The following is a 25706-nucleotide window of genomic DNA, read 5'->3' on the forward strand; positions in this document are numbered from 1 at the left end:
TTGACTTGAAGAAAGCCTATGACTCCATTGAATGGAGCTTTCTCAAGGATATGTTGTGTGCCTTGAATTTCCCTCTTCCTAGCATTGAGCTTATTATGAGTTGTGTGTCCTCTCCCTCCTTCTCATTAGCCCTCAATGGTGAAGTCTTTGTGTTTTTTAAGGGTCAACGGGGCTTAAGACAGGGGGACCCCCTCTCCCCCCTGCTTTTTACTATTTGCCTTGAATACCTTAGCAGGCTCTTAGGGATCCTTGATAGGTATAAAGGGTTCAAGTATCATCCTCTATGCTCAAAACTGAAATTGACACATCTGTGTTTTGCTGATGACTTGCTCATGTTTAGTAGAGGTGACATCCATTCTGTTACTCTTATGCTGAGGGCATTTGAGACTTTCTCTCTTTCCTCTGGATTGAAGATGAATACTGGTAAGTCTAACTTCTATACAAATGGGATTAGTGAAGCTATTGTGAGTAGCATTGAATCTGCTTCTGGTATGAAAAGAGGAGGGATCCCCTTTAGATATTTAGGGGTTAAAATTGTTCCAAAAAGGCTGGGGATTCTGGACTGTCAGAGCTTGGTGGACAAGGTTACAGCAAGGATCAATAGCCTGGGTACAAAACATCTCTCTTATGCTGGTAGAATCACACTGATTAAATCTGTTTTTAGTAACTTGCATAATTATTGGGCACGGATCTTTATACTCCCTAAAGCTGTGCTTAATCAAATTGATGCTCTGTGTAGAGCTTTTCTATGGCATGGGCAGGAAAATAAAGAGACTCCTGCTCTTGTGTCCTGGAAGCAAGTTTGTAAACCCAGGAGGAAAGGTGGGTTGGGTCTTAAGAATCTGCATCTTTGGAATATTGCCCTGATGGGTAAATACGTGTGGTGGATTGAGAAGAAGACTGACCACCTATGGGTCAAATGGGTGCACTCTGTTTACATCAAACATTCAGCTTGGATTGATTATGAACCTTCTATCTCTACTAGTTGGTCTTGGCGCAGGATTTGTGCTGTTAAAAATCAACTCAAACCATGGATGTTTGAGGAACAATGGAGACAGTCACAATGTGATTATACTGTCAAGATGGGTTATACTTGGTTAGCTGATGATGGTGCTGATGTCAGGTGGCACCATTGGATTAGAAACAGGATAATTGTGCCTAAGCATGCCTTTTTTATATGGTTGGTTGCGCATAAGAGAATCCTTACACAGGATAGGCTAATGAAGATGATGATTGCTGTCAGAAATAGGTGCTTTTTATGTGACACTGAAGAAGAGAGCATTGAACACCTTTTCTTTCAGTGTTCTTATAGTCAGAGGTGTCTCTGGCTGTTGGAGGAATGGCTGCAAATCAGCATTCCTAAAGATGGTATTATTGACTGGTGGATTAGGCTCAGGGAGCGCTCACTTTTGAAGAAACAAGTGGTGGCAGCTGCTGTTGCTCATCTTATGTATCTCATTTGGTATGTAAGGAATAGATGCAGGTTATTGTATGGACTTCCTTTCCCGGTTGTTTTGATAAAACAGGTGAAGGAGTGTCTGTTAATGAATTTGAGAGGTAGAAATCTTGTTCTAGGAAATACTGTAACTAGAGCATGGTTAGCAAGTGTGTGTCCAAATTGTATCTAACTAGAGAGGTTGTGATACTCTCTAGTTAACTCTTGTATGATGGGATCTTTTAATATATACACTTACTTTCCCCAAAAAAAAAAAAAAAAAAACAAATTAAATAAAATAAAACAAAGAAGAAGCAAGATGATAGAGAGGAATGCATGATAAACTTAATTAATAATTCATTAATATATATATATATATATATATATATATATATATATATATATATATATATATATATATATATATATATATATATATATAGTAATAAGATCATCTAAGTCCACCTCTTACATTTGAGTCCATAAGTTCCCTTTAGAGCCATTAGATGAGGAAGATGGAGGGTTGAGATTGAAAGCAAAAAGTAGGGGATTAAAGCTCATTAAACCCACTCTCTCACTACCTATACTAATTAATCACTAACTCTTCCTAATTAACTACTAATTTAATATATATACTTTTCCAAACACTACTTCTCTCTCATATCTCATAATTTCACTCATTTTTTATCTCTCAAAAACCTCTCCTCTCAGAAAACCAAACAAATTCAAAAACAAAAAAATCAAAAATTTTCCCCCCCTTTTCTCTCCAACCCAACCACCGTACCACCGCCTCCCGTCACACCACCACACAACCACAGCCCGCACACCCCACACACCCCACAGCCCACCACACCGCCGCACACCCCACGCCTCACAGCCACCACCGCACACCTCCTCTCCTTCCTTCCCCACACAGCCGCACACCCCACACCCCACCGCGACAACAACACCACCACGCACCTCTCCTCCCCTGCCTCACCACCACCACCGACGACCCACGACCCCAACATCACACGTCCACCACCGCACACACAAACAACCGCGACCTCCTTCCTCCTCCTCTGCCGCGCGGCTGCTGACACCACGCATTTCCTCTTCTCCTTTTCTTCTATTTTTTTCCAGATCTGGAGGTGTTTGGTGGTGTTGTGGCTGTCGTGGTGGAGGTGGTGGTAGTGGGATGGGTTTTTGTTTTGTGTCTAGAAGATAGAGTTTGGGTGTTCTGTTGTGTTTTTGTTTTGTGTCTCCAAAATACTTCCTGTTTGTTGTGTTACACGCGGTTGGTGTCATGTGTAGTCAAATTTTGTATTTTTTTTTTTTTTTTTTTTTTTTTTGTATTTATTCCACATTAGTCTTGTTGTACCAAATCTTGTCTTTTTTCTTTTTTTTTGTGTATTTACTCCACATTAGTCTTGTTGTACATATTTCTTTCAAATTTCCTTTATATTTTTTCCTAGATCTTATTTATATTTTGTGAGATCTCATTTTTTAACTCTTTTCACTAAATTTTTAGTCTTGTAAATTTTTTTACTAGAATAACATTTTTTTCGGCTAAAATTACACTTTTTGTTGTTAGAATTACACTTTTTTCTGTTAGAATTACACTTTTTTTCTGTTAAAATTACACTTTTCTTCATTAAAATTACATTTTGTTCTGTTAAAATTATACCTTTTTCTTTTAAAATCACACTTTCCTCCATTAAAATTACACTTTTTTATGTTAAATTTATACTTTTTTTTGCTAGAATAACACTTTTTTCGGCTAAAATTACACTTTTTGTTGTTAGAATTACACTTTTTTCTGTTAAAATTACACTTTTTTTTGCTAGAATAACACTTTTTTCGGCTAAAATTACACTTTTTGTTGTTAGAATTACACTTTTTTCTGTTAAAATTACACTTTTTTTGCTAGATTTTTCGGCTAGAATTACACTTTTTTTTTTAAATTACACTTTTTTTAGCTAGAATAACACTTTTTTCGGCTAAAATTACACTTTTTGTTGTTAGAATTACACTTTTTGTTGTTAGAATTACACTTTTTTTAGTTAGAATAACACTTTTTTCGGCTAAAATTACACTTTTTGTTGTTAGAATTACACTTTTTGTTGTTAGAATTACACTATTTTCTGTTAGAATTACACTTACCTCTATTGGACTAATGTTACACTCTCAATGGACTTGGTCATATTCTCATATTCTCATTGGACTAATGTTACACTCTCAATGGACTATGGACTGTGGACTGAAATTATACTTTTCTGGACTAAAATTACATTCTCCTTGACTAAAAATAACAATCTCATTGGACTGAAATTACACTTACCTGGACTAAAATAACACTTTTTGTCATTAAAATAACACTCGTAAAATGCTAAATTTCAATAACTTGTGATAAAATGACAAAAATTCAAAATATTATTCGTTAAAATTAAACTTGTAAAACGCTAAATTCTCGAAAATATTTCTTAAAATTACACTTTTTGCCGTTAGAATTACACTTTTTGCCGTTAGAATTAAAATCCTAAAATGTCGAAAACTTGTCTCGAAAAAAAAAAAACAAATAAAAAACTTGTCTCGAAAAAAAAAAAAAAAAAAAAAAAAAACAGAAAAATTTTAACAAAATTTTCATAAACTTTGAAGTATAAGACAAAATATGGTGTTAATTGTGAATGATAATGAATTAGTGAATGTATAATTAAAACTAGAGAGAGAAGTGAATTCATTAGTGTTAAGTGTGTTTTTTGCTTTCAATCTCAACCTTCCACCATGCATGATCCAATGGTTGTGGGAGGGACTTATGGACTCAAAAAAAAAAAAAGGGACTTAGAAGAACTTGACACTATATATATATATATATATATATATATATATATATATATATATATATATATATATATATATAAAAATACATAAATTAAAAAAAGAATTACATTTCTAAAAATGCAATTCTTATATTTTCATAGAGAGTCTTATTCTCTTCTATGATATCCCTCCTCTCCTCCTTAGCTATTTGGAGGTTTCGTTTAGCATTGCTATATCGTCATATAGCCGCAACAACTGCCGCTCTGTCAAAGCCATTTCTTTTGGCGTCCTTGAGTGCGGCTTGAGCATCCACAAGATAGCTCCTAAAACTGTCCTCGATGTGGAGCAACCGGCGGATGAAGCTAGTATTTTTCTCGGTCATAGTAAGCGTTTTAAGGATGTAATCGTTCATTTTGTTGATGAACTTTGGAGTTGTTAGTTTGAAAGATTAATTAGGGGTTGGAGATTGTTTTAGCAGTTAGGGTTTGAAGATAGTGAGATAATGGAATGGTGGTTGAGATAATGTATGTATTTATACTAAGTAATGTGTCCTTTGAGTTGTTTTTTAATTAATATAATATATGCATGTTTAGGAAGTTGTGCCATAATCATCATATCTCCCTCGCAAAATCTAATGTAAACCCTTATCATTCCATATATTGTCCATTCATATGCACAGTACAGGAGGGATGGCAGTAATAATGCATGCATCGGAATTATAATGGGCCCCGTAATTATGCATGCATCTAGTAATATTTAATTTAATTTTTTTTTATTTTGTAAAAACAAACAACAACGGTTATGTAGAAACAACCCGTTGTCTTTAGTTATAACGACGGTTCTTTGTAAATTAACCGTTGTTATAACTTTCCCACCAAAAATTGAGTCACACTTTCCACAACGGGTTTTTATACTTAAAACCGTTGTTAATAGTTTTAACAACGGGTTCCTTAAGAAAACCAACCGTTGTTAAAACCTTTTACAACGGATGCTTTAACAACGTCCGTTTTTTTATATAACAATGGTTTTTAACCGTTGTTATAGCCTGTATCTGTAGTAGTGGTCCTTGGATAATGTATAAGGCGTTGGCGGTATATGCCACTTTCCGTTTATCGGCTGGAATTATCATAGTCATCAAAACATGATTTTCATTCTTTTGTTAATTTTTGGAAGTGATGTGTGCATGGATGACATGGTATTGGGAATTGTGATAAGCAAGAGTAATGATCTATATATTGCTTTCTGCTACAGTAATCTGAAATTGGCCTTTTAGCCATTTTCCGTAATGTAGTTAAATCGAAGTAACTTATTTGTGATAAAGAAGCAAGACTAACACTTAGGAAAAAATCAAACCTTAAGTTATGTTATATACAGACATCTGTACATGTATGTTACTATGTTCTAGGACCTTTTCTAGACCTTTAATGGATAGTCTTAAATTATGACTTTGTTTTTGGTTTGGTAGTAAACTAGTTAAATCATACTTTCCTCTTAATCCACTATTAAGATAGCTAGTTAGTGAATACTATAAGAATCTGTATGAAAAGCATCCTAACTAAATAGCATCAATTGTTCACCTATGTAAAATTAGTGGCAATAATAGTATACAGAATACAGTAGTTAGTTCTCTGATTGCTGTAAATTTATTCACTCTCTCATTTTTATATGGTGCATTATGTCATAACTTGCAACTATGCGCTATTAGACTTTGCTTCATGTAATATTTATGTCTTACAATATAGGAGGAGGCATTAATGTTATTGTCACACAAACACTTCATGGATCTTTCGGATATTTTTTTGTGCAAATGTGATGTTGGGAGGTTGCATCGACATATTTGGAGCTTCGCTTTTGGTTTACTACCCAAGCACCGAGATCCTAAACTGAAGTCTAATGCATTCTTGTAAATTTATGGATCTTCTTAGGCTTCGATTTTAGTACATTACATTACTTTTAGGTGTATCATATTTGTATAAGAAACATATCATATTTATTCTCATTAATGTTATATTGTTATTTAAAAAAAATATCTTTTTTAACAAAATGAATTCAGTAGAGTTCAAAAGAAAACATGGCCCTGGCGATGAGTGAATAGCATGCATACTGCATTTTTAGTGTGATTGAAATTGGACATGTACGCAAGAAAATAGTTATTGTCGCCTTAACCAACAATGCATGCGCAACAAAAATATTGATGCACATTATTCTCTTTTCAACAGCAACTAATCAATTTGTTGCACTAAAATTGATTAAGGGCAACAAAATAACTCGACGCCAATAGTTGCTTTATTGGCAACAATACATTGTTCGTTGCACAAAACAATTAATGGCAACAATACCAACTCGTTGCACAAAGCTTACAATGGGCAACGAAAAACATTGTCGTTGCACATATTGGAAAGGACGTCGAGCCTTGGGCGACGAACCCAAACACGTTTTCTTGTAATGTTGGTTCTTTACACCATGTCGGCTTAATCCGAGTACGATGATAAATATTGACTAATTACAAATAAATAAACTTGACATATTTAGTTCATATCAAACATTTCTCTTTATTTTATTTTATTTTCATACTTGTGTTGACCATAATGGATATCACCCTTGGTTAAAACAAATACCATGTCGAATTAATTCGAGTACGGTGATAAAACGGTTAAACACACACATTTTACATTTTTATTTGTAAACTATACTTTTCAAGCTTGCGAATATGAATCCGACGACGAATATTACTAATATAATGGTAATTATTCCTAGTCGTGCAAACAACATTTGTAAATCATTTATCACAAATATGGTTTTAAACAACCTTTTAACAACCAAGAGGCACCTCTTGGATCGCTCCATGGCTCGCGCCCCAAGAGGCTGCCTATTTTCACATTTCAAAACCTAGGCAGAGCCCTTTGTATCGCTCTATGGCTCGTGTCTCTATGGGGCTGCTTGATGCTGTTCTGCCTCATTTTTAGCATTTGTCTAGAACGATCCGATTACGGTTAACCCGAATGCATGACGGATCAGATTGACAAGTTTACGTTTTTACACTGTTATTTGACACCCTTTCAAACAATTGGATCGTGTTAAGCACCATAACCTAAACTTGGTAAATGGATGTTTAATTTCCGTCTTCACATGCAAATCAACTTAAATCCAACTCGACATCAATTACTTGATACTTGGATAAACAACCGACTTAGAAAACTCTCACATGTTAGGTTAAACCTTTGGATGCGCATTCATGCTTTTAACCCGTTTTATCAATTTTTGCACTAGCAACTACGATCGATCAGTAGAGCCCGCTAACGCGGGCGAGATTGGGTGTCCGATTAAAGGGCTTATATATGTACCCTCGCCCCTTACTCAGAACCTTTGGATAGTGGACGATTTTATCCATGGCTAAAGGGCTAAATGGGGACGAATCCTTATCTTTAGTACATATGTCAAGCACCACTTTCTACTTCGTTTGTCCAAGGTAGAAAGTGGATTCGAACGGTTAGCAAGCATCCCATAATTTCTTGGTGGCGACTCTGAACATCTCTGCATCGTTTTCAATACCTTCATCAAGACGAAATCAACCGATCTAAAGCGAACCGGTCGAAAGCATTTCTACGTCCCCGAACGTGGCTTTCCAGACCGTCGTTACGTCCACATATTGGCGTACGGGTGGCCTATGTCCACAGCATGTAAATCGTAAAATTGAAAAAACAATTACGTAAATAAAAGAGATAGTTTGTAGCCATTTAATACATTATCCTTGGAGATACTAATGACCTTTTCTCTTTTACGAACGAATGAGCCATTGTTGATTTATTTCTAATATTCTCTCTATTTTACTTTTATTGTCAGATCTTGATGTATATTAATGAACAAGAAAATTTTATATTTTTTTTCCTCCTCAAAATAAAGAGGGAGCAATAATTTTGAAAACAAGAAGGCTGATGACAATGAATTGGATTGGACTCGATGGAGGAGTAACGTTTAAACATAGTTCATTGGATTAAGAATAAAATTATATCATTGGAGATAGAGTGATCGAATTGTTACTTATGGAGTGAATGATGAGTTATAAGAGTCGAGCACATGGCACATTATAGTCTCATAAAAACTCACATGAAATCGTCCCACGTTTAACAATCTTGCTTTACTCCTGCATATTATCTACTCCCTCCATTCAACTCCACTTTACATGTTTGCTTTATCACGTTTGCCAACGCGACTTTTGTGCAGTAAATATCTTTAGTTACGTATTTGTAAAAATTATAAAAGTTGGATATTTTGAATGTACACTTAAAGACGAATCAAATAAGATCTCACATGAATATATTTTAACTTATGTATCGAGAGAAAATTGAAGTTGAATGTCCGCTTGTGAATAGTATGCAAAAGATAAACATGCAAAGTGGAGTTGAATGGAGGGAGTACATACTTGGAGGAGTTAGTACCAATATGTAGAATTAAGATTCTTAAGTTTAAATACCTCATTGGCCCACAAAAATGAGAGAATCTCGTGCATTGCACAAGGTATAAAACTAGTTAAAAAGTGAAATCATAATACCCGTTAATACCGGTCCGGATTCTCTCCATTACTTAAAAAGAAATTGACCTTCATTACTTTTAAATGGTCCGAATTAAAACTTGGGATGATCTAGTGGTTGTAATTATTTTATAAAAATAATGTTTAAATGAATGGAGAGAGAAAATATATTAGAATAAAAGTATATTAGAGAGGTAATTGAGAGAAAATAATGGAGAGGATTCAAATTTCGTTAACACAAATTGTTCTATGAGACCTATATTTAGGTAAGACTAACCCAATAGCATAAAGCCCAACAAAATTACTTAATAAAAATATATGAAATAATATTTTTATTTTAATAACCTAATATTTTAAATTAATAACCTACATAATTAACTATGTTAGTTTTCATTATAAATTATAAAGTTATCAAGGTAAAATCAAAAACTTAATATATTAATGTTTTTGCTTGGACTTTTCTCCTATTGGGCCAGTCTTATGCTATAGGACGGTCCTATAGGAGAGTTATTATTCCGTTAATATAGGCTAAAACGGATCTAAACACAACTTTAGTGGGCAAAAAAATTATTATGAATATCCCGTTTTACAAATTTTTTGAATAAAACCATTTTACACAAGTATTTGTGTTTTACAATGAGGCCAAAAACAAAAAATGAAGTGTTATGCGGAAGCGTGAATATCCTGTATTGGGCCTCTGCTGCATCTGTGTCCACTGTCCATAATAGTACGATATTGTCCGCTTTGGGCCAAGCCCTCACGGATTTACTCTTGGGCTTCTTCCCAAAAGGCCCGTACTATTATATTCTCTAGACACTTATAAAGATGATCTTCCATCTTTATTCTACCGATGTGGGACATGGGTTTGCACTCTAACAAATCCTCCCCTCAAACCAAGGACCATCATCTTGACTCATGCCTTGACCTCCATGGAGAACTTCAACTTCCCACACCCTACAGCTCCAACTTTCTTTTAGACACCCTTAGCATCACCAAGACTTAACCTCTCCTTACCGACACACCATGTGTCTCTCCAAGGGTCTACTATCCCCCCACGGGACTGTGCTACACTTGCGTACCAAACTCCTCCGTGTCCAATATAACCCTGGATTGGGTCCGAATCCAGTGCCTTCACGGGACTTACCATCGACCGCGCACCTTTTGTTGCCTCCACTAAGCCTCAGCCCGCCTTCCGGGGTCGCTGACGATCTTCTCTTAGGTGACATGCCGTCTCACCACCGTAAGACCAATATTGCCTCCACTAAGCCTCAGCCGACCCCGCCGGGTCGCTGACGATCTTCTTCTTGGATGGCCCGTCGTCTCACTACCGTGAGACCAATGTCAGAGTCCCGCCCTTTACAGTGTACGCCACCTTCAAGTCTTGTCTCTATGCTTCACCAACGTACCTCCCATGGACTTGAATTTTGCAAACAGTCTGCCAGATCGAGTTCATGCGTCCATGACTCGCGAATGCTATCTATCCCGCTCTCCAAGCTCCACCATTTGTACGTCACGGGGCCTACGCCCAAGTTTTTTTTTAACTTTGGGCTCTGATATCACTTGTTATGCGGAAGCGTGAATATCCTGTGTTGGGCATCTACTGCATCTGTGTCCACTGTCCATAATAGTACGATATTGTCCGCTTTGGGCCAAGCCCTCACGGAGTTACTCTTGAGCTCCTTCCCAAAAGGCCTCGTACTATTATATTCTCAAGATACTTATAAAGATGATCTTCCATCTTTATTCTACCGATGTGGGACATGGGGTTTGCACCCTAACATAAGTAATTCATTAACTTCAAGAGATTATTACTTAGGCTGGAAGCCTGGAATGAGTACGATTTTATGATTTGCGAGATAGAAGACGGAGCAAAAGGATTGGTGAAAACTTTAAATTGTTGGTCTTAGTCTCAGATATGTTTGACCCGTCTAAAACTTAAACAAATTGAAAAAAAAAAAAAAAAAAAAGAGGCAAAAAGCGTAGATCCGAAGCAAACACTAATTGAACTCGTTTTTCATCTCTTATAAAAATGGCCGTCTTCAAGTTTTCATTTTAATTGCTCATTCAACCGCGCTTCCTAATTTCCTATCTCTCAGTATAAACCAAACACAAAACTAGTGATTTTCTGAGATGTTTGTTTGCGTCTATTAATAACACATTCAATTCAATAAACAAAAAGATGCAATTTTTCAATCGAATTCATCTCATCTCTCTCACTCTTCTGCTCTCAACAACAGTCTTCTGCTTTGGCCTTGATTCATCTTCCCACAGTATGCAAAACTCTTCTTTTTTTTATTATCATTGCTTTTTTTGATGTGGGTATTTATTATATGGATAAAACTTCGGATCTTTTAAGGTTTTTATCTACTTATATTGTTGGGAGGTTTTGCGTTTTCATTGCTGGGTTTTTATATTGTGGATTGTGATTTCATTGTTTCATCATCTTGTTTTCTGATTATAATTTAGTTTATAGAACTAGGGTTATCATAGTTCACTTCTGGGTTATTGTTTTTGTGATCGACATGAATAGGACAGCAACGACATTACCCTAGTGGCTCAAGGGTAACCGCAAATTGCTGGGTAAGAGGGTTCGGATATATGCAACCTTACCCATGTGTTAGCTACACAGAGAAGCTGTTGAATGTTGTTTTGTATGGAGAAGTGTGTAATTAACCAACCAAGTTACTCTTGTTTAGGTGTTGATTGTTGCTAGTGATGGGTTCATACATTTCATAGAGCATTGATTCTAAAATACAATTTCCATTGCATTGAAACAGTAATTTGATTCTAGGTCTGATTGGAAGTCATGTATACACTTCTTTGCTTTCTGGTGGGATTTGGGTTCTTTTTCTTACTTGTACTTAGGTTCTGTGCTTTCCATGCCTAATCCGGCATTTTAACATGTGATATTGTGGTGCTGGACAAATCTCATTTCTATCTTAGCTCGCTACTGTTTGCAATCCTATTGGCGTGAATACTATGTGTGTATGGTCAGCTGGCTTGTTTGGTTCTTGTTGTATTTGGGTTCTTCTCGGAAAGTTGCTACAATTGGTATCTATGGTTACAACTTACAAGTACTTCGCTCTTCTGGTACTTGCTAACACTATTGCGGAAGTTTGACTAAACTTGGTGCTTAATCTATTTCAGGTATTGATTTGGAAAACCCTCATCTCACTGTCAAACCTAAGCCTCTAAGGAGCTACTCATCCAAAGAAGACAAAGACGTGATAACATGTGAACGTGTTCATGTTGTTCCTCGATCAAGGCTCAAACTCGAGGCTTATGCAAGTGCAATTCGCTTAACGGTAGCACCTTCAGTAGTCATTCCTGAAAAATTGCACAGCAGAATTCAGATCTGTCTTCATAGGTAAGTAAATAGTTCTCATGTCAACAACATTATAAGCACCAAAATAAGAAAAAACGACTGACATTTTAATAGTGGAGACTCATTTCTTATAATGTAAGGATTTTCAGGAATGCTTCGCTTGGAATGTGTCAATGTGAAAAGGATGCATGGAAATCTGTCCATAAAGGGCTATGGGGCTCTTTTGTTTCGCCATATGAGGACAGATACATCGATGTGAAATTTGTTGGTGATTTAGCAGGCTCGGTCACTGTTTCCGCTGAAGAAGGTTTTTTTGTTTTCTCTTTCTTCTATAGTTCATCTTCTTTCTTTTGTACTTAACTAGTTAAATTTTACCTATTATATTTCCTTGACATTGTCTATTTTCATGGATTCCTTGCAGAATTCCAACGTTGGCGTCTCATCTGTCTTGCACTTGGAGTCATGCTGTTATTTGCTGCTCCAGTTGTCAGCAATTGGGTGCCTTTCTATTACAGTAGTTCAATGGCTATTGGAATTCTACTTGTTGTCATAATCCTTCTCTTTCAGGTACCAAAATGATTGAGTTTGTTACTTTGTTCAGTTACTTTTTTTCCTTGTTTGATAGAGTATTCAACATTCAACTATAAAGGCTGAATAATGTGTGATGAGTAATTTGTTGGTGCACGGTAGCTACAAGGCTACAACTCAGTGAACCTGTTTGTAATTATGGTAATCATAATGAAGCTGGTTTGCTACTGATTTAACTGAAGATTATTCATTTGAATTAAATATTTATATATTGAACCTATCATGAACATCTGAAATTCTTATTGCAAATTTGCAATTTGAACTTTTGATCTCTCTCATAAATATCAATTGATGTACAGGGGATGAAACTTTTACCAACTGGCCGCAAAAGTTTCTTCTATCTTACCATCTATGGATCACTTGTAAGCATATCTTTGAATCCCTTCTCTCTCTGTTTTCTTTTTTCTTTCCCCTTCCTTGAAGACTACCCTTGATGACTGTTATTTTGCTTTTAATTATTATTTTCAGGTGGGAGCAGGATCTTTTGTTTTGCATCACTTTTCAGTGCTTGTGAATTCAATTCTGGTCAACTTTGGCTTGAGTGAAGAAATGCACAATCCAGTAAGTGTCCTTCCTTTTCGCAAGGATCAATGTCACTAAAGTTAGACCATTCTTGTTGTCAAACCCCTATTTCAAAAGGGGAAACTAAGTGAATGGAACTCATTTTATCTGAGATATGTCCTACTTTTCAATGGTTGCTTTAATGGTGTCAACCTTGTCATCGTCTCTAGATTTCTATTCTGATCTAGTGATATTATTCATTCTAGAAATTGCATGCAATGGGTAATGATGGTCCAAAATAATTTGGAGTGAATTTACGTTGAACAGTTTCACTATTTAGGGCAAAATCTGATTTTATTCTATAGTAAGATTGAGGTGTATTTGACTTGAGTTGTGGGATGATAAAGTAGTCTCTTTAATGGAGCAGACGAGCAGTAAATTGTTGATGCATTTTATTCCGCCTTCATTTGTAATGCTCATCACACTTGTTGTCTTCTTATATGATTAAAACGTAAACCCATTGTGATATGATATCAATCTGATTGTACACATGTTCTTACAGGTTTCGGTGCTTCTAGTGGTTTTCATTGGCCTCACGGGAGCTGCATTGGGGTACTGGATTGTCCGGAGATATGTTATATCTGATGATGGAAGTGTTGATGTTGGAATTGCTCAGTTTGTGAAATGGGCCATGAGAATAATTGCAAGTACATTTGCTCTCCAGGTAATATTTACATTCATCTTAATGGTTTCTTACTGTGTTACTCCGACTCTCTGACACGGTGTCGGAGTGTTGGACACGGCTATTTTGGGTGAATTTTCCTATTTTGTGGTCTAAATTGAAATGTCGAAGTGTCGTGTCTGACACGCGACAAGGCAGTTAAGTGAAGTGTCGGAGTAACATAAGTTTCTTATTGATTTTGTTTAAATGCTACACACTTGTTGCTTTGTCATTGTTATTTACATAAAGGATGATCTTAGAATGACAATAACGGCAAAGAATTGCCTTTCAGAAGCTTGGTCTGGAGAAAAGTGACAGCTTCAAGTGTTGATAGTTGATATTTTCCTTCAGCATGCACACATATAATTTGAAAGAACAGTTATGGATTTGTGAATAATTTCTTATGACACTGCTGAGTTGGTTGCAAGTCAAAATTCTTATTATGACGATAGTGTTATCAGTTGACACCTTGATGAATGTTTTAATGTCCTTCTGCATGTAACATAACATCTTGCAAGTTGCAACTCTGTTTGATATACCTCATGTGTGTTAGCATGCTGCTAGTATCGTAGTTAAACTTACATCCTTGTCTGCTACAGTTTGTTTTGACATGCCATTCATCTATTCCTTTTGCAGAGCTCTGCCGATACTCTTTATGCGTGGGCAACAATGGCTCTATGTTGGGTGATATGCTCATCACTTACTCGTTTGAAGTGGCAAGATAGTGGGTAAGTTTTTCATGGCATCAATTCACTTGACCTTTGGTTTCAATTTTATAACAAACCATAGTCTAAACACTGGGTATTTATGAACTTCACAGCTTTATTATCGAGTATTATCTAGTAAAATTTGCAGTCCTTACAAATGTAGCCCCACCCCTTATATTATGGCTGGTTGGAATCTATTATGCTTCTTTCTATATCTATTTTCAGTCCTAAGTCACGTATAACTCATTTATTTTGCAGGGGTTGGAGTTCCCGTTGGAGAAGGGGTGGGAAGATAGTTCCAAGACATCAGCGTGCTGAATTTCTTAGGAGGTCATCAAAAGCAAGTCCTCAGGGGAAGAGTTTGAAGTCCCCAAACAGTGCTCAAAGGAAAGTATTGAAGTCTCCTAACAGTGCGCCAAGTTGGTGGGGCTCTCCTGTCAAAGGTAAAGAAAACTCAGGGCGTCTGGATCATTTAAGGTGTTGTGTATTGGGTCCTTTTGGATTCGTTTCAGTTCACATTAGTAGTTATAGACTTATAGGCTGCTGGGACATTCGAGTAATTTTAAGATTGTGTCTTGCCGTGGCTATTAAGGTTTTTGTTGCAAACTAGTCATTCTGTGTCGTTTTAGGTTGCGGAAAATTTTCAAGTCATGTCAGTTTGGGTATGATTTGGGTTGTTCTTTAGGGTCGGGCCAGTTGTGCTAGGCCTAGTTATCAATAATTCCCATTTTAACTCTCTTAAACGGCACTTTGATCTTGTGGCTACTGCAGGTTTGACATCACCATCCACCGGAAGAGTGAATCTTCAGAAGGCTTTCTACTCAACGTTCCATGGGATGCCCAAGCGAAAGATGTCGAAAAAGGAGTGGGAGGAATTTACGCAGGAATCAACTCGGGAAGCCATGGTAGGATTAACCTCGAGTCCGGAATTCACGGAATGGATAATTGAGAATGCAGACCGAATACAAATTCGCTCTGATGACAGCTCAGATGAATCAGTTGGCAGCGGGTCGGATTCCCCAGATGAGACTGTGGTGGACAATGGACCTCGACAGGGATTATTCAGCTGGTAGTGTACAGACTAAGAAGTGTAGGAGATGTTATTAGTTAGATTAAGGCAAGTTAGGTTAGGGGACTTGGGTGTAACATGCATTGTTCGTCTCCGAGTAAAAATTAGAAGCTGGTTTTGTAATATGAGTAGTGTTGTTGTTCTGTCTCTTGTTCAATGAAGATTTGGTTTTTGTAGGTCAGAGATGATGTGTTGTGTTGGCTAAAGTATTCATTTGAGTACTAGAATGAGTTGGTTAATCAAGTTTGTATTGAGTACTAGGATCAATTGATCAAAGAATTGCTTACACCATCAATAAAAGGAAAATGACTACATTCTGTACTTCTCAATTAAGTGGTAAAAAATAAAATAAAAATTATGATATGCTCAAAAGCTATAAAAAATAAAAATTATGACGTGCTTACCTCGTATTGCATTGTTATTTTCCAATCAATTTGGTTTCCAGTGTCGAAAACAAAAACAAAAATAAATAAAGGTGTAAATTGATTATCACTCCCTTATATAATTCACTTTTTGAAACTTACCCCCCTTATATAATTTTTTTTAACATATAACTTTTATCAAATATTGCTCCAATTTAATTATTCCTGTAACAAAAAAGAGAATATTCCGTCCAAAATTTGAAATTTAATACTCCCTCATATTCACTATATTCTTCCCCTTTTCTTTTTGCACAAGAAATAAGAAAGTGATTTTGGACCACACAAAACACACTACCCCACATGTAATTTAATTTGGACCACACAAATCAACCCAAAAAAGAAATAGGGAAGAAAACCCGAATAATCCGAATAAGGAAATAGGGAAGAAAATGGTGAATAGGAGGGAGTACTAATTATTTTTGCTTATTATTGTATTACTGTATAATTTAAATCACTTTCCTTCCTCCCAAATTTGTTAAATCCCTTAAGCTATCTATCAGTGTTTCACAAATTTGGGAGGCGCGGAGATTAATTTTAAATTGATCATGTAATGAGGCAAAGGGCAATACATTCATAAGCAACCAGAGTTTGTACCAAATTTCAAATTTTGGACGGAATATTCTCTTATATGTAACCGAAAGCATTAATATGGGAGCAATATTTGAAGAAAGATACATATAGTGGGAGTAAGTTTAAAAAAAATATATAAGAGAGTAAGTTTCAAAAAATGAATTATATAAGAGAGTAATAATCATTTACTCTAAATAAAGGGATATTTTACATGCTATCACTATGTTTTTTTGGGATTCTAAGAGCATCTCCAATGGACGGCTACAATACATTGTAGCCTGATTTGCCAAGTCGGTTTTTAAAGCTGTTTTGCTTTTCAGCTACACACCGCTCCAATGGAAAGGCGGAAAGCTACAACATTTTGTAGCTTATATGGGTCCCACCTTATTAATTTCATCCAATAAAAAAATTTACCTTTTCTTTTTTTCATGTCAAGCATGTAGCTTAACAAAGCTACAATGCTTTCAAGCTACATTTGTTCACTCCCTCTCCAATGGTAAGCTACTTGCTTGAAATTTTAGAAAAATTGCAAGCAAGTCCCTAAAAGCAACCATTGGAGTTGCTCTAAGGGGTACCCCTCCTTTTCCTAAAAACTTTGACGACCTATAATTCATAGTCACGAGTTTGGAACGCAAATGACTTATTTTTCAAATTGATTGTCTTTACGATATCTTCGATTTGAGAAAAAATATTGCCTCTTTATGACTTTGTTGCAGGAGCTATTCTTCGGTCAAAACGTTTTTATCCAATTGGTTACAAGTTTATAAAGTTACGATTTTTTTTCAAATTGATAGTAAAGTCTTTACGATATCTTTACTTTAAAAATAAGATTGCCGTTTTCGGAGTTCGTAGCCAAAAATAAAAGAATATTGGATACACTACGGTATAGAATACAGTATGAAAAAAATACGAGAATATCATGTACTCCGTCCGTCTCAATTAATAGTTATCTATAGCTTTTGGTACAAAGATTATGAAAAGAGAAATGAGTGAATTTAGACCACATAAAATCTATAACTTAACATGTATATGGAAGATGCCCACAAAAAATGACCAAATAAATAAATAGATAACTATTCACTGAAACACTCCAAAATAGAAATAGATAACTAATGACCGAGACGGAGGGAGTAATATCTTATAAATAAATGGCGGGTCTTCCTCAAATATACTAGATTCCCTATTGGAGGGACACAGAATGACGGTCGCACATCTGACATCTCTGAATCTTTTCATTATTTAAAGTATTCCGTCACCCACACATACACAAAGCCCTTGATGCCCTTTTTTTGACGTTGAAATCTACTTAAACTCCATTTGTTTACAATTGTTTCACAATATTCTTTTCCAAATAAATTTTAATCAATAATATTATGTAATCTCCCGAATATTCTCAATTTTAATTCCTATTTCACTCATAATCGGCATTCTTATTACTTTATTTGTTTATTATATTATTATATTATATTATACAGGAGTAGTACATTACATTGTTAAGCAATTTACATAATTCAAATTTAGGGTAAATTTTCAAAATTGTGTTGTTTGTATGTATGCATAATAATGGTGGAATGTGGAGGAAATTGGTTAATGGGTTTTAGAGGTTTAACAAGGAGGAAACATGTTGACTCTCATAATCTTCATATTCATCATCAACAGTTGGCCAAAACGTTATCTCTCATTGATCTTGTTGGAATTGGTATTTTCTTCTTTTTATTTTCTACTTTTTCTTACTCTTTTCAATCATTAGAATGTTGTTTTAGGTTGTTGTATTCCTTGGTGCCTTTCACTGGTTTGTTTATCTTTGTTTCAAATCCCATTCCTGATCCGGGTAAAAAATAAAACGTAAACAAATGACTGAGACGCGGAGAGTATTAGTTAAATGATAGCTACCAACAATGGTGACATAGTATTAGTAGTATTAGTCATTTTTACCAACACCAAAAAGACTTGTTTGTTTTGTATTTTTGGTTTGGTTTGGTTACCTTTTAGAGGTTGTTTTGGATGAAGGTGATTATTGAGGGAAAATGAACTTGAAAATGGAGGCGGGTACTGGTAGTGGAAGGATGAGATAAAGAAAATAGGCGAATCCTTACCTCTTTATGGAGGGAATTATTACCTAGCTCCCCCTTAAGTAATGCCAAAGGACCCCGTAAAGATGGAGTCTTTGTTGTTGTTGGTCCAGAATACTTCTTCTCAATGCCCTCGTGGTTTTGTTACTATACATATGGATGATCCTGAGACTAGTTTAGCATTTGTTCAATCGGATACAGAAATTTTTATGCAAGTGTGGAAAAGCAGGGTCAAAGTCTTATCTTGAAGACCCTAGAAAGTTAAACAAGAAGTTTACAGTGAAAAAGAAAGGGAGTAACAGTTAATTTCTGAACTGTGTAGATTGAGTTTAAACATTAAACTATAAGTATATCTGTATATGTATGTATCTTTGTTAAAGAGATTTAGATTGGTATTTTTGAGATAGCACGTGAGGACGAGCCGTTACTGTATTTTTTGCCAAGATTTTTATTTAGAATTGTAGTTTACCTGTGTAGACATGCTCCCATTCTCTCATCATTATTATGGCAGATTGTGGGATTTTTCCTTGACGGATGTTAATATATATGTATGTACTGCAGGTGTTGGAACCACCATTGGTGCAGGAATTTACATTCTCATTGGGAGTGTTGCAAGGGAGCAAACAGGCCCTGCCCTAGCTATTTCTTTCCTGATAGCCGGTATAGCTGCATCTCTCTCGGGATTTTGTTATGCAGAGCTCTCTTGTCGCTGCCCTTCGGCTGGGAGTGCTTACCATTATACTTACATATGCATAGGCGAAGGGTAAGTAATTATCTTCTACTGAAATCTTATCACTCTCTGTGGTACATCCTGACTATAAAATGTGTTTCAGTATTCATTTTGGAGTCGTGGATGGGACGGCTTTTGAGTCTTGACAAACCGCCTTACAAGTAATATTAAAATTGTGTATCTATTTGAATAAGAGAGCATTCTATTATCTTATATAGAAGTTAATGTCCAAAAAATGTGGTTTTACATTAATGTCAAGATAAAGCGTTATATACAAGTATTTGTACATCTTGGAAATTATGGTGTGAGATGCTATGGCTACGACATTATCACGAACATTTCTTAGCCTTATTGTTCATCTATTCCTCTGTTGATGTTTTATGGACTTCAACAATAGCATTCTTTTTAATTGCAGTGCTGCCTGGTTGATTGGTTGGGGTCTTATACTGGAATACGCTGTTGGTGGTTCAGTTGTTGCCCGTGGTGTCACCCCAAACCTGGTACTGAATTTTTTCTATGTGCATGTACCCAATTTACAGTAGTTTGCAGACTGCAAGAAAGAGAGAGTGCCAAATTTTTGGTCTCTAAAACATTTTTTATGATAATTATTACGCTTTTTCTCGTTGGGTCACTTAGTATATCCTGATCTGAGAATTCATCACAAGCGAGCCATATTCTTACCAAGATGTTGCAGGCTTTATAATCCTACAATTGTATATAATCTTGTTTTGAAAGGATGAGGAGTTCAAATAATCTTCCATTCTGGAAATAAGTTGCTCTAGATATACCTTTTAGGAGAATTGAACTTGGCGGCTTAGGCCTTGAGCAAATGAAACAAAGCATGAAATTGACTCTTTATACAAATATTTGTATGCTCTCAGGCCTTATATTTTGGGGGAGAGGCTAACATGCCATTATTTCTAGCCCGTCATACTGTGTTTGGTGTTGTAGTTGACCCATGTGCTTCAGTCCTGGTCATCATCGCCACAATGCTATTATGCATTGGAGTTAAGGAAGTATGCTTCCCAAGCTTTTATTTGCTTTTCCATTTCCACTTCTGTTTTCACCCCATGGTAAGGGTTATTTGTTTCCTATAGTAAGTTATTCTTTGGTTGCAGAGCTCATTGGCACAGACAATTGTTACGTTGATAAATGTATGTGCGCTGGTTTTTGTAATTGTTGCTGGTGGATTCCTGGCCTGTAAGAATGGCTGGGTTGGGTATGATCTATCTAAGGGGTAAGTTTCTTTCCTTTCAGATGAAAGTTATTTAATGTTTATACATGATTAATGATCGATCTTGAACTTTTTGTCTTGAAGATTTCTCCCGTTTGGAATAAATGGAGTGCTTGCTGGATCTGCTACCGTATTTTTCTCATACATTGGTTTTGATTCAGTGACGGCTACTGCTGAGGAGGTGTGTGTCACAGATTGCTTTGATTCGAGGAAAGACTAGGAGTCTTTATTCTACATTAGATATTTTACCAAATTTTATTCCTTAACCTTATATTTGTATCCTTAGTACGATATTTTATGAACATATGATTGATTGCAATAATTATTCTTTTACTGAAACTGTATTAACAGGTTAAAAATCCTAAGCAGGAGTTGCCCTTGGCTATAGGGATCTCATTATCCTTGAGTTGTGTACTCTATATGCTTGTTTCTTTTGTTATTGTCGGGTTGGTTCCATATTATGGATTGGATAAGGACACCCCAATTTCATCAGCATTCTCAGATTATGGCATGGAATGGGCTGCGTAAGTTCAACTGACCCTTTCACGCTGCTCTTATGGTCAGAGGTTTGGCTTTGCTAATATCCTGATCCTGCTTTCAATCAGTTGGATATTCAATATTGTTGTCATTGTCAACTGCAGCTTTATAATAACATCTGGAGCAGTTATGGCGCTGATTGCATCTTTAATGGGCTCACTTCTTCCCCAGGTGTGTATCTTTGCAATAATTTCTTTTTGGGTGTAAATAGGGGTGTGAGGGTGTCCGATGTCGACAACAGTGAGTAATCCCCTTGCCACGAATGCTCTCACGAAGAGTTAAACGTTGGCTTAGAAGTTTGCTCCATTCTCGTGGGCGGGGATTAAACCCCAATCCCCCCTGACCTCATGGTTAAGGGATGAGGTGAGCAATCACCACACCAAACCCACTTCGTTATCTTTGCAGTTTTTATTGGGTACACTGTACTATGGTTTCTTTGTAGGTTAAATACCTCATTTAATCATTTATTGATGAAATTAATAATAATAATTACCCATATAATAAATGACTATTTAACCAATCAATGGGCCGTCTTAAGGCGTAAGACAGTCTTATTTTCTAATTTGTGGTATATTTGAGGTTTGTTTTCCAGTTTAACGAGGAAATAAATTGTTTTCACCTACATAGTGATTAAAAAGTAATTCTAGATTGAAGTGCTTTTTTAGTAATTTTTCATGGGTCCCTTGTATAATTTATAACCAATTTTTTTTGTTCCATGCCATTTGTTTCGTCGAACTACTTACTAGTTGAGGAGAAAATAATTTGCTTGTAGTGTAGCGTGTTCTTGTCGTTTTTACTGCAACATGCAACATGTATTTTGGTTTTAATTTATATATTTGGTTGAATTTCCTCAAAATAGTAGTCTATAATATAAAATGTTTGGTTTAAGGCCAGGTTTTAGAAGGTCAAAGGGACAGATACAAGGGTTGGTATTAGTTATGTATGCAACATCTTACTAAACTTTATAAAATACTCCTTACAAAAGAACAATGAAGAGGATGTTGTCGAACCTGGAATTCGAAAGAGTCAGTCAATATATGTAGCATTTACATAAACGAGTGACTGTTTGTGAGATACCAGGTAAAAACAGGAAAAGAAATGTAATAATCAAATACTAAGGATAGATGGTAGTAAGAACAATATATTTTGTGTCCTAAATAAATGCTTTATTGTCTATTTGATTTCTTTTTGCTATCTAGTGATGTGTTTGTGTGATTGCTGTGCCATTGATGTTATGTAATCACTGCTCTATCTTACATGCTCGTTTGGTTGCTTTTGTTAGCTGATCAGCTTTAGTTAATTTTTACAAATCATCTGCAAACTTGGCTTTAGTTGTTACTTAATACTCCCTCTATCCCATTTACTCTGTCACCTTTGACTATGCTTTGTCAACTCCGACTGCTATTTTCTCACAATACACAATACTCACAACTTTTTTAAAAAGATTATATAAAAATAGTTTGTTTTGATCAATTAAATGCGACGAATTTGACAGTAAACCTTTACATTGTAATTGGAGAGTAATGGTCAAAGTCAACAATCAAATTCAAAAGGGAACAATGGAATGAGTAGAGTCATTCTTAGTTGTTCAGTTTTGAAACTTGTATTAGCTTATGTAAGGTAGAAAGCTAATAACTTTCAATCCTCCTTCTCGGAAGAGAATGCTAGGATACTTTCCTGCTCGCCAAACAGACTCATAGAAGGATGCACCCAAAGCTTGTTAGTCATAAGCAAATAACCTTCTATATGCCTTTTGGTTTTGTTGATGCTCATTGGAATTCCTTGTTCATCTCTCTTTCAATAAGTTGCATGGCGACTTGTTGATCATGCGTAGACATTATGGTGTCATAGGATACCCAAGATAAATGTTCTAAAAAGTCACGCCTTTTTTTTTAACTATTATTAACTGTTGTTAACTGTTTACTATGTCCATCTTACAACTCACCAGTCTCGAATACTTATGGCCATGGCTAGAGATGGATTGTTGCCATCTTTGTTCGCCGATATCAACGAACGTACCCATGTTCCTGTGAAGGGTTCTATAGCAACTGGGATTCTGGCTGCAGCACTAGCATTTGCAATGGATGTGTCAGAGTTAGCTGGGATGGTAAGTCTACTTTAGGAAGTCCACTAAATTGTAAAAGGTGTTTTTATTCTTTACGTATACATGTGTCTGTGTGTGTTGCACTTTAACTCAACAAACAAGCTGAGACCATTTCTTGACTGCAGGTTAGTGTAGCTACTTTGCTTGCATTTACTACTGTTGCAATTTCAGTATTAATTATCAGGTATATTCCTCCAAAAATGGCCCCCCTTCAAATATTCCTTGGTGAATCTTCTTCTGCTCGTGGGCATGGTTATAACGTGGGAGGGGTGGAGGAAGATTTGACTAAGGGTCCCTTCACCTTGTCAGAGGATGAGTACCAAGATTTACTTCCGAAAAAGGAACCTCTTCGTGGTACATCTAGCAAGAAAGAAGCATCTCTAGGTAATTTTTTGTGAACCAGTGGTCCTGCTCAGTTTGCGGCTTTGCTGATGGTTATTTTAATAGAGATGTTAGAATCTAATGAGGCAAATGAATGTTGCAGATAACCAAAATCAACAGCGAAGACGAAAATATGCTGCATGGTTCTTACTGATAATTTTGGTAGGGGTGTGTGTCCTTACGGCTGCTGCGTCTGTCGAAAGCCTTCTTAGGTAGGTTGGATGTGCCATGGGAAGTTTTGTTTTTCATCTATTTGCCATATTTTTTTCATGTTAGAAAGGCCAAGTTAATTCCACTAAAAGTATGTAGTTTGTCAAAGCTCAGTCTATAAGTCAAGAATAATTTGGCTTTGCCTTTCTTTTGTTCGCTGACTCTATGAGCATTGATCTCTTGCACAATCCTTTCCGAGCCTTTTACTCCAAACGTTTGGCCACCTGCCTAACAGAAGGGTGGTTTGTCTCTCTCATTACTCCCTTTGCTTAAAGAGTGAGACTTTGCTCTTTGATGGAGATGCTCTACAATTTAACATGTTAACCAGCATCTCAAGATTATTAATTTATTATCTCCAATAAAGGCGGGTTAGATTTTCTCTAGTGGCCATGAGCTGATACTGCTGTAATCTGTGAGACCGACACCAGCACTTTTTTACATGTTGAGCTGATCACCTATGTGTTATGTAATCCATGGTATTAAATAGCTTGTTTAGTCTTGATTGTGGAATCGGTTGTCCTGACCTGATTTTGGTCATGTGCCATACATGTAGCAGATCCACCTAAAAACGTGGTCGTGATAAGACTGATAACCTATTATGTTTTCTTAAAATTTCTGCAGCTCCTCCCGCTACACGCTTTGTGGAATAGGTGCTGCTATATTCATGGTTGGAATTTCCGGGCTCTCCTTCATAGGTCAAGACAGGACATCAGATGGATTTGGACATAGTGGAGGTAAGTTGCAAATTTATTATATTGCATTCCCTTTCTGCTTAGCATGACTTTGTCTTCACAGTCTAGTTTTCTTTGCTTACGATCTGGCATGAGAACTCGAACTTGTTTCCGGTCAGCTTGTTACTGAGTTTGGGAAATGCAGATACTGAATTTTGCCTGCTTCAGCGTTCTGTTAAACTCTTGTTACTTCCGATTCCAGGTTTTACTTGTCCATTTGTTCCATTCTTGCCAGCCGCTTGCATACTATTAAACACATACCTTCTTGTAAATCTTGGGTGAGTATACCATTACCTGGTTTTCACAGTGTAGTTTTTTTTTTTTTTTCGTGTAACTAAAGCTGGTAGGTATGAGTGTTACGGACCTCATCTCTGCAGAAGTAAGACTTTCATTCCTGATTCTCTCATCCAGTGAGCTTGACTCTAAAGCTAAAAAAAGACTAGAAAAACAATATATTTCCTGTTCTTGCCATATTTGACTTGTGCTGACTCATGTGCAATTGGCTTTGTAGCGGTGACACGTGGATTCGTGTCTCTGTATGGCTTCTACTGGGAGCTTTGGTTTACGTGTTCTATGGCCGAAAGCACAGCTCATTGTCGAATGCAACTTACGTTCCTGTTACTCTCACAGCAGACGTTTCCTCTCCCCCGTCTAGCCAACCTTAATTATTGATTCTGGCTATGTGCCTTTTCGAGAACAGCTTTAACAGGGTTTACTATCTCCCATCCCCGTTGTTATACTCATAGATATTACTTCTAGCGAGGAAGAACCAGTTGGATGTAATACATTTTTGGCAATTTTAGTAAAAATGAGCTGTAAAAATAGGAAGCGTCAAATTTGTACAGTTATTATATACAATTCAAAAGAGTGGCTGGTCTTTGTACAGTAACGAGAGTTTACTTTGCACAAATGATATGCTATATAGTATAATTAGTCTCCTGTGAAGCGGATACACCATATTGTATATTATTCGTATCAACTTACTTCATGCAAATTTATATGCTGTACGCCTGTATATTACTCGTATAACTAGTATTGC

General features: G+C 36.2%; 3 protein-coding genes across 5 annotated transcripts in view; all 3 read left to right on the forward strand.

Annotated features, from left to right (window-relative positions):
• Nucleotides 1-25706, forward strand: part of LOC141607016 (uncharacterized) — a 269164-nt gene that overhangs the window by 220877 nt on the left and 22581 nt on the right. The window lies entirely within an intron of this gene.
• Nucleotides 10734-15997, forward strand: LOC141606982 (uncharacterized). 2 transcript variants are annotated; one of them, XM_074426370.1, is made up of 11 exons: nt 10788-10870; nt 10918-11035; nt 11913-12132; nt 12240-12397; nt 12512-12657; nt 12978-13040; nt 13147-13239; nt 13742-13903; nt 14537-14628; nt 14866-15050; nt 15379-15997. In XM_074426370.1, the coding sequence occupies exons 2-11, from the start codon at nt 10945-10947 to the stop codon at nt 15678-15680; spliced, it is 1512 nt and encodes a 503-aa protein (XP_074282471.1). In that variant the 5' UTR covers nt 10788-10870; nt 10918-10944; the 3' UTR covers nt 15681-15997. The 2 variants fall into 2 exon arrangements, with proteins under 2 accessions (XP_074282463.1, XP_074282471.1); XM_074426362.1 differs by having other exon boundaries at nt 10734-11035.
• Nucleotides 17848-25592, forward strand: LOC141606999 (cationic amino acid transporter 4, vacuolar-like). Its single transcript, XM_074426379.1, has 14 exons — nt 17848-18367; nt 19302-19503; nt 19886-19970; nt 20352-20486; nt 20589-20707; nt 20789-20885; nt 21056-21228; nt 21346-21412; nt 23190-23348; nt 23471-23729; nt 23830-23938; nt 24558-24670; nt 24870-24945; nt 25179-25592. The coding sequence occupies exons 1-14, from the start codon at nt 18232-18234 to the stop codon at nt 25330-25332; spliced, it is 1884 nt and encodes a 627-aa protein (XP_074282480.1). The 5' UTR covers nt 17848-18231; the 3' UTR covers nt 25333-25592.

The sequence above is a fragment of the Silene latifolia genome, chromosome 1 (genome assembly GCF_048544455.1).
Source record: "Silene latifolia isolate original U9 population chromosome 1, ASM4854445v1, whole genome shotgun sequence".
Classification (NCBI taxonomy): domain Eukaryota; kingdom Viridiplantae; phylum Streptophyta; class Magnoliopsida; order Caryophyllales; family Caryophyllaceae; genus Silene; species Silene latifolia.

What these genes read in the sequence shown, in the direction of transcription:
- LOC141606982 (XM_074426362.1), top strand. Translation starts at nt 10,945, where the DNA reads ATGCAATTTTTCAATCGAATTCATCTCATCTCTCTCACTCTTCTGCTC. An exon ending in CAAGTACATTTGCTCTCCAG is followed by an intron (nt 13,904 to 14,536) that starts GTAATATTTACA and finishes TTCCTTTTGCAG; the next exon opens with AGCTCTGCCGATACTCTTTA. An exon ending in TTGAAGTGGCAAGATAGTGG is followed by an intron (nt 14,629 to 14,865) that starts GTAAGTTTTTCA and finishes TTTATTTTGCAG; the next exon opens with GGGTTGGAGTTCCCGTTGGA.
- LOC141606999 (XM_074426379.1), top strand. Translation starts at nt 18,232, where the DNA reads ATGGTGGAATGTGGAGGAAATTGGTTAATGGGTTTTAGAGGTTTAACA. An exon ending in TATGGCATGGAATGGGCTGC is followed by an intron (nt 21,229 to 21,345) that starts GTAAGTTCAACT and finishes TGTCAACTGCAG; the next exon opens with CTTTATAATAACATCTGGAG. An exon ending in TGTCAGAGTTAGCTGGGATG is followed by an intron (nt 23,349 to 23,470) that starts GTAAGTCTACTT and finishes TCTTGACTGCAG; the next exon opens with GTTAGTGTAGCTACTTTGCT.